This window comes from Lycium barbarum, chromosome 2 (assembly GCF_019175385.1).
Source record: "Lycium barbarum isolate Lr01 chromosome 2, ASM1917538v2, whole genome shotgun sequence".
NCBI lineage: Eukaryota > Viridiplantae > Streptophyta > Magnoliopsida > Solanales > Solanaceae > Lycium > Lycium barbarum.
Window position 1 is genome coordinate 15,227,844 of NC_083338.1, and position 9,627 is coordinate 15,237,470.

At 32.7% G+C, this 9,627-nt stretch overlaps 1 protein-coding gene and 1 long non-coding RNA gene across 2 annotated transcripts; one reads left to right on the top strand and one right to left on the bottom strand.

Moving 5' to 3' along the window:
• Window positions 1-236: 236 nt before the first annotated feature.
• Window positions 237-998, top strand: LOC132628380 (serine/threonine-protein phosphatase 7 long form homolog). Its single transcript, XM_060344165.1, has 2 exons — window positions 237-354; window positions 466-998. The coding sequence occupies exons 1-2, from the start codon at window positions 237-239 to the stop codon at window positions 996-998; spliced, it is 651 nt and encodes a 216-aa protein (XP_060200148.1).
• Window positions 999-6,545: 5,547 nt separating this feature from the next.
• Window positions 6,546-8,827, bottom strand: LOC132626245 (uncharacterized). The gene is made up of 2 exons (XR_009577209.1): window positions 7,302-8,827; window positions 6,546-7,055 (listed from the first exon to the last, which is right to left on the bottom strand). It is a non-coding gene; the product is annotated as an uncharacterized LOC132626245 (long non-coding RNA).
• Between the last annotated feature and the right edge of the window lie 800 nt (window positions 8,828-9,627).

Below are 9,627 nucleotides of genomic sequence, written 5' to 3' on the forward strand. Positions count from 1 at the left end.
ATTATGGCAATTAATTTTGAGCTTAACCAAAAGTTTAATTACATTTCGTTGACCACATAGGGAACTGCAATTATTTTTTGACAATTATACTCTTATTAATTTTTTTTTTTCTCACGTGATAATATATCTTATTGTTTGACCTTTGTTGACTTTCCTATTGAATATATAGTAAACAATTGTGTAATGTGTTGTCCATTATTCTAACAGCAGTGGCTTGGTGTTGCAATGTTATAGATATGGATCGCCCCAAAGTCACTGTACATCCAGGTCCAGAAAACTATGATTTATTAATACTCCAACATGAGCATCGATCCCAGGCTGTGTGGGATGAAAAATTGACTGGAAAGAATGCGTGTTTAACTATACGTCGTGCGAATCATAAATTATGGAATCACGTGAGGCAATACCCTTTACATAATTACATCCTTAGTTAGTTTTTGAGGTGTGGATTTGGGGGAGTTTTAGCAGTAGGTAATGTGCAATATGATGAAGGAATCATCACTACACTTATTGAGAGATGGCGTCCAGAGACGCATACATTTCATATGCGGACTGGCGAATGTACCATCACACTGCAGGATGTCGAGTTGTTATATGGCATTCCCGTGGATGGCCACCCATTGGTGCAGAGAAATGTTAAAAATATAACTAAATCAAGGTGGCAGGAATTGATGTACGACCTTACTGGTTGGTTTCTCGGAGAAGAAGCATTTATAGGTAATAGCTTGCTGGTAATAACACAATTATCTAATCATTTGGAAACCTTGATTGCCAAGAATGATATTATTGATGAACACACTGATGAGGCTGAGGTACAAAAGAGGGTCAGGTTGTACCTGCTTTGGTTGATTGGTGGCACTATATTCCCTGATAATATTAGTTCAAAGCTTAGTTTACACTTTTTGCTTGACATAATAGACCTTGATGCAATAGGTGGGAAAGCTTGGGGAGCAGCAGCTTATCATACTTGTACAATTGTTTATGCCGTGCTTCGATAGCCAATAGCCGTGATATTTGTGGATTTATTGCTTTGTTACAGGTATATGAATTTCAATAATATATTGCTCTACTTCAGTAGAAATAAGAGATCAAGCAGCATTCTTATAACTACCATTACCCGAATTTTGAAAAATGAAATTAGGAATCAAAAGTTGAGCTTTATTATAAACACTCAATGTACCACTATATATAATGCAATTATAAACACTCAATGTACCACTATATATAATGCAATCTGGATTATTAATATTTGTGTATAATTCTAAATGTCAGCTAACCATATTTCCTTGAGTTGTCACGCTAACAATTTAAAAGTATTGCTTGATACACGTTTAAATAGTCAACTACTCTGCTATCTTTTAAATAATATTTTAGACTTCCTAGTGTTATAATTTGTATAATAAATCATTAAAAAATATAATATTGTCGAATAGCTTGCACGACAATATTAGCGCCTTATCGGAACCCAACCATAACAATACAATTTTCATGTGTATTTTCGGGTTATTTTATTTAATTCAAAAAATATGTATATACTTAAATCTACTTATACAGGTTTGGCCTTGGGAGCGAATAATCCCGATGCAGCCATTACTTCGTCCCCCAAGACTAAACAAACGAGATATTGTATTTGCGCAGAAGTGGACTCGTCGTGGAGTTCGTGAAAGCGAGGCACGAGCTGTGCTAGTAGTTTGTAGGGATGTTTTAGACAACCTAACTGATGATCATGTATTTTTCCTTTTAATTTTTTTTGATAAGAAATGTGAAAAATATAACAACAATAGAGTTTTTATAGATTTGTTCATTTTTTGCTAACTCGTACTATGATAATGGGTTGATTTTGTTTTAATTTGTTATAGCTAATTTACTACAACTTGCTACTGGTTGTGATATTTTTTAGATCCCATTTCTTCTTTTAGCATAATTAGTATTTTGTCCAGGTTTGTTTTAATGGCTAGAAGGTTACTAAAGTATTTTATTTTGTTTTTATTTCCATCAAAATTCATTATGGAATTTTCAAGTTAGTTTGTTCTTGTTATGCTTTGGAACTGAATAAAAAAGAAAGTGCTCCTAGCAAGGATTTTTCGTGCCTCCCTGCGAGGTGTTGGTAGTAGAAAGCGTATCATGACCAAATCCTTGCTAGGTGCACTTTCTTTTTTATTCAGTTTCAAAGCATAACAAGAACATGCTAACTTGAAAATTCTATAATGAATTTTGACGGAAATAAAAACAAAATAAAATACTTTAGTAACCTTCTAGCCATTAAAACAAACCTGAAGAAAATACTAATTATGCTAAAAGAAGAAATGGGATCTAAAAAATATCACAACCAGTAGCAAGTTGTAGCAAATTAGCTATAACAAATTAAAATAAAATCAACCCATTATCATAGTACGAGTTAGCAAACAATGAACAAATCTATAAAAACTCTATTGTTGTTATATTTTTCACATTTCTTATCAAAAAATTTTAAAAAGAAAAATACATGATCATCAGTTAGGTTGTCTAAAACATCCCTACAAACTACTAGCACAGCTCGTGCCTCGCTTTCACGAACTCCACAACGAATCCACTTCTACACAAATACAATATCTCGTTCGTTTAGTCTTGGGAGACCAAGCCCAAACCTGTATAGTAGATTTAAATATATAAATATTTTTTGAATTAAATAAAATAACCCGAAAATACACATGAAATTTGTGTTGTTATGCTTGATCTCTTATTTCTACTGAAGTAGAGCAATATATTATTGAAATTCATGTACCTGTAACAAAGAAATAAATCCACAAACATCACGGTTATTGGCCATCGAAGCACGACATGAACAATTGTACAAGTATGATAATGATGTTGCTCCCCAAGCTTTCTCGCCTATTGCATCAAGGTCTATTATGTCAAGCAAAAAGTGTAAACTAAGCTTTGAACCAATATTATCAGAGAATATAGTATCACCAATCAACCAAAGCAGGTACAACCTGACCCTCTTTTGTACCTCAGCCTCATCAGTGTGTTCATCAGTAATATCATTCTTGACAATCAAGGTTTCCAAATGATTAGATAATTGTGTTATTACCAACAAGCTATTACCTATAAATGCTTCTTCTCCGAGCAACCAATCAGTAAGGTCGTACATCAATTCCTGTCACCTTGATTTAGTTATATTTTTAACATTCTCTGCACTAATGGGTGGTCATCCACGGGAATGCCATATAACAACTCGACATCCTGCAGTGTGATGGTACATTCGCCAGTCCGCATATGAAATGTATGCGTCTCTGGACGCCATCTCTCAATAAGTGTAGTGATGATTCCTTCATCATATTGCACATTACCTACTGCTAAAACTCCTCCAAATCCACACCTCAAAAACTAACTAAGGATGTAATTATGTAAAGGGTATTGCCTCACGTGATTCCAGAATTCATGATTCGCACGATGTATAGTTAAACACGCGTTCTTTCCAGTCAATTTTCCATCCCACACAGCCTAGGATCGATGCTCATGCTGGAGTATTAATAAATCATAGTTTTCTGGACCTGAATGTACATTGACTTTGGAGCGATCCATATCTATAACATTGCAACACCAAGCCACTACTGTTAGAATAATGGACAACACATTACACAATTGCTTACTATATATTCAATAGGAAAGTCAACAAAGGTCAAACTATAAGATATATTATCACGTGAGAAAACAAAAAAAAATAATAAGAGTACAATTGTCAAAAAATAGTTGCAGTTCCCTATGTGGTCAACGAAATGTAATTAAACTTTTGGTTAAGCTCAAAATTAATTGCCATAATAGTATTCATCTTACATATAACTACTTCTTTTCTATTTAAAACAAAGCATATGATTGGAGAGGGGATGCAAGGACATTTAATTTTTTTTAACGGATCAGAATAGTATTTCGTCAGTTATCCAACGAAATACCCATTTTGGTATTAAAAAAAAGGACATGCTATTTTTGTCTATTAGCTTCAAAAACAACTCCAACTTCCTCACAGTTTCTTGATCTTATACTTTTAATTTGAAAATTAAAAATTCTTCATGCTTATCAACAGAAAATAATCTCCAACAACTAGTCACAATTTGAACATAGAAAATGACCCAACAAATGATACAAATATCTTTATGTTATATTTAACGATCTTACTTTCCTCACAATTTCTTCTATCTTTTTTTTAACTGTTGTTCTATGAAAATGACTAACTAAAAGAACATTTTATAATATAAATTTATACCTTTCTAATTAGTAGCTTCAACGATTTTTTTAGTATTTTAATTGTAGTTCGAACCAATAAACTCTACTAACATTTTTTAAAAGCTTTTTTTAATTGAAGAAACGACTGAAATTACCAACTATTGATTAATCAAACTTGTAACTTTTGTTTTCTTTATTATAGTCTTCTACACTAAGTATAAGATATAAATAAATCAAAAAATAAATAAATGTGAACTAATTTATAATGAGTAAATCAAAAAATATATGTAAAAACTTATAAAATTAATAAATTACCTCAATTTGAAGAAGATTATGGAGCAAAAGTTGAGGAATTCTCGTGATAGGATTAGTAGAAAAAGAAGAAAAGAATGAAGAACGGAAGAAGAGAAAGAATGGAGGTAGAGAAAGAACGGAAAATGGAGAGGATAAGGTAAAATAATATAGGGTAAAAGTGGGGAGCAAAAAAAGGGTATATGAATGAAATAAAAAAAAAATCCTATTTCGTTGGAATATAAACGAAATGCAATAAAAAAAATTCCTATTTCGTTCATGTATCAACTATATATATATATTCCAATTTCGTTTTTATATGACGAAAGAAATATCATATTTCGTTTTTTAATAAACGAAATACAAAAAAAAAATTACTATTTCGTAGATATACCAACGAAATGCAATATATATATATATTTTTATTTTTTTTCCAATTTCGTTTTTATATGAACGAAATAAAAAAAATTCCTATTTCATTTTTTTATTCACGAAATACAAAAAAAAACATATTTCGTTCATTAAATCACGAAATGCAAAAAAACAAAACCTATTTCGTGAATTAAATCACGAAATGCAAAAAAAAAAAAAAACAGTTTTGTTCATATTAATTCACGAAATACAAAAAAAAAACCTATTTCGTGAATTAATGAACTAAATGCAAAAAAAAAAAAAAAAAAATCATTCATATTAATTCACAAAATACAAAAAAAACAATTGTTGCATTTGCAACTATGAACAGTGCTAATTGTGGGTATTTCATTGGATAACCAACAAAATACCCATTGTGATACAAAAAAAAAAAAAAACAGCCTATTTTGGGCTAATGGCTGCAAAAATAAGTCATTTTGGCTCCGGACTCGCATAGAACCAATTGGGAACAAGGTTGTGAATAAGCAAATGAAGCCACAAGACTTCTGGAGTATCTCAACTATTACATCAAGATATGAAGCATAATGCAATAAGTTGAGTAACCTGATAGAGAGCCAACTCCCACACGTACCAATTGTATTTAGGTTAATGTGGTTGTGTGTTAAGCCCAAGATTCTTAGGAATCATATACATACTAGAATATAGAAAGAAAATTAATCGCTTATTATTCTCTCTGTGGATAAAAGAACATTTTTTTGACAAAAAATTCATCCGGTATTACACCAAGCCAAAGTTAAAGATATTTCAATTGTATGGTATATAGCAAACCCATTGTAAAAGCACAGTTAGATTAATTAAAACCTGTTGCTTGCAATTATTTTTTTGTGAAACTTGCAGCCAGTGCTTTAAAATGCAGGGGCATGAGACCGGACGTTTTATTTAACACGGGGCGAGACGTAAGTTTCGAGGCGTGGACTGTAACCCCATGGATCTTTAAAATTTTAATTTATAATGTAGTAAATAATATAATAACGCAAATTATAAAATATGAGTATATTAATAGCTTCAAAAAACTAATAACATGATTCAAGAAACTCATAGAAAACAAAACTTCTAACATGATTTTACTCGTATAAATAATGCAATGATATAAAAGCTATTATGAGATGCAAATCATCTCTAATATCTTTCAAACAATAAAAGAATCACAATTTCTTTAACTCCTTCTGTTTCAAAATGTTTGTCTAACTTTTATTTTTAATCCGTTTAAAAAAGAATGACTCTTTTCTTTTTCGGCAACTCTTTAATTCCAACTTTCCATATGAAATGTTTAAGACCACAAGATTACAAGGTATTATGGTACATTCTACAAATCTTTAATATAAGACCATAAGATTAAAAAATCTTCTTATTTTCTTAAACTTCGTGTCAAGTCATAACTAGACAAACATTTTAAAACAGAGCGAGTATTACTAGCATACTATGTAAATTACCTCCCTAAAAAATCAATAAACTTTGTCAGTTTTATAATTAAAACATCACTCCTTCATGAATAAAAATAATATTGCTTTCAAATAACGATAATAAAATATTATGACAAGTAAAGATGTAAAATTATATGTATTTTAAAAAGGAATTTTAAGTTATGTTCACCCTCACGGTGTTCTTAAATGGTAAATATGCAATACTAGAGTTTGTTACTTGAGTTACTCTCAATCTTTTTATTTCAATAGATGAAAAAAAACTATTAAGCATCATTTATTTATTAAAGTATTGTGAGGGTCAACAGTTTTAATAAAGGAATTTGACATAATTTGTGTAAGAACTATTAGACAAGCCTCAAGCGTTGGCCATTAGGCGTGCTTAGGACATACAGTCGGGTACTTAGGGCGTAAGCCTCACACGTGAGCCCCAAGACTTTTTGTTAGTGCCCCGCCCTTGGGCGGGTCAGAAAACTTTTAAACCACTGCTTCCAGCATCCGTAGACGGTAATATCACATAGGACAAACCTGCACTCGTGGATGAAAATCATCCATAGCTGCAGCTAATGCAAGAAGTACTTGGCTATGGTATTTTTCTTGCAAATGTGGAGAGAAGTAGACCAACAACAGGAAAACTGCATAGCAAGCTGCCCATCTAACTCTAGGATGAGGATCTTGGAAACAATTGAGAACAATAGTCACCACCTGCTCCAAATTCTTAATCATCACTTATAAGAGGAAATAAGCCATTAATTCAAGGTAACAACTAAAACCCAAAAAAGAAAATCAAAGAGATAAACTTTAAAGAATAATAGGGGCATATGAGCAAACTATCTTATAAATTTAGGCAGTTTGTCAAAACAAATGCACCTCTTAAATGCTACGCATTATAATATGCGTTATAACCAAACCATAGCCATAATTAATCTACAAGTAGGACAATTGTTGTACCTTTGAGCAGCCTTCAGCAATATGAACAACTGCAATCAGAGCTGCATGGCGCTTCTCTCATTCTGGCGCAGCCGAGTAAGCAGGCAGTTGCTCTATGGCAACATGAGCAATAGACTTACCTCCTAGTGCAAGAGAAAGCCGGTATAAACACTTCCTACCAACATGGTAGTTCCTTGTTTTTCCTGAACCATCAGAATACGTTTTGGCACTGTGCCAAGTAGGGTCATCCTTATTATCTAGTAATAACTTCAATAACATCGCGAAACATCTGTCAATAAACCTGGGAACCTTCTTAATCATGCCTGGGGCCCTCTTCTTCGCCTCAACCAAATTTATCAAAAATTCAACTGCCAAGTGCCTCGTCCGCTCTTCCAAACTCTCAGCCTCTGCTATCTCAAACATGATGGCGACCATAGTTGACTTTTAAAGAACCTAGGCTCTTTCTTGGCCAACTCTATAAAAAGTCTCAGGGCCTGCTCGTCTGCAACCTCCTCCTCACCTTTGCTCAAATATGCATCAGTCAACGTCTTCATCATTTCCGGCAACAAATCCTGAAAGCGCTCCTTTTCATTTGAACTCGGCATACGCTGAATGAATCTGATCACAGCCCACATGGCTGCGATTCTCACATCTAGATCAATGGTATCATCATTCAGTGTATTACCGAATAATGAGTGCAAGGTCTTTGCGGAAGGGACTGCTATTGTTTCACCTATTTTCCAAGCTAGGTCAGCAAATATTAAGAAAGCTGACGCTTTGAAGTAATTGTTTGAATCAGTGAGGCATTGGTACAAGAATGGCAATAATTCAGGCCAGCTGCTGTCTGGGAGAAGTGAAGCAGCCAACCTGTAAATGTTATCACAGCGCACTTTGATGATGAATTTTGATTCTTCCAAATTTATGATAGGATTAAGAAGGAAAGATTTGATGGCAGATTGAGTGGAGATGCTTAGATTGCGTCAAGTGCATAAATCATCATCATCATTAAGTAAGTTGGAAAGGCGTTCAGCACACTTCTCACGAGAATCAATGTCGACATGGAAGGAGCTGAGAAAATTAACAATTTTAAGAACAAGGGCGTTCAGATCCTTCTGCTTCATCATGTCCGCCATTGACTTAAGCTCCGAAAGAGGGAGATTGGTGATAAAGGTTTCAAATGGCTCGGAGTCAGGTCCCAAAATCGCCTCTATCTCAAACTGTGTCAACTCGTTATCCATTACAATATAGGTCGTAGTATTGAGAGAGATGACTATATATGGAGTTATATGAGAATGGGTTTCTCTTATGCTAACGGAAAGAAATCAATGTAAAAGGTTGGAATTATGGTCAAATTCCCTTTTACTTTTCCAATAATTGTACAAGTAATATGAAACTGGCTAAGGCTCTTCTACTGGTTTAAATGGTGAAAATCACCAAGAGTAAATTCTGTTCCTAATGCAAGTGTAATTACTTAATAAATTGATTAAAAAAACACTTTATTTTATCATGGCCGACCAATGTAAGTGGTTGGAAAAACAAATATTCACTTTATTTTATCATGGCCGACTAATGTAAGTGGTTGGAAAAACAAGAATGAAACTATGACAAACAATTCAGCAATAACAAATATTATTTTTTCTATACTCTTCATTGAGATTCTCCCAATTTCTTTTTCTCTCTACTTTACTCACAGACCAAGTGGGAATGAAAAAGAAGTTCGCATTCTTTTTTAATTATATTTTTCCTCTTTTCAATTTTCTTTCTTGTCTCTTACTTTTTCCTTCTTCTTGTGTGGGTGTCAAAGTATTATTTCTTAATTTATGTGACACATTTTTTTTTAAAATTTATTTTAAAAAAAATGTTATTTTTCTATATTTAAAATAATTTAACTCTACGAAATGATTATCGCCACACAAAATTCTTTCTTAAATTATGTGCTAAGTCAAATGGTATCTTATAAAATTAAAATTAGGAAGGAGGGAGTATATTATTAGGACACTTTAAAGAATAATATATGATTTTTTTTTAAAAAAACATTGAGGAAGCTAGTTCTGAAACAGTATATGGATTTTGATTCTTCACGTTGTATACAAGTGAGGAGCATACCTTTGATGTTTGACTGAGCAAGTTTAGGCCAAATAAACTAGTCATCCCCAGTCAGGCATTTTCTCAGTAAGATTGCGGGCATAGCCTCATTTGGGAAAATTCTGTTCATAGTGCAAGTGTAATTAATAAATTGATTAAAATTAACACTTTATTTTATCATGGCCGACCAATGTAAGTGGTTGGAAAAACAAGAATGAAACTACGACAAACAATTCAGCAATAACGAATGTTATCTATACTT

Coding starts and splice junctions, on each gene's coding strand:
- LOC132628380 (XM_060344165.1), top strand. CDS start 237: ATGGATCGCCCCAAAGTCACTGTACATCCAGGTCCAGAAAACTATGAT. Junction 355..465: donor ATTGACTGGAAAGAATGCGT/GTTTAACTATAC, acceptor GGGGAGTTTTAG/CAGTAGGTAATGTGCAATAT.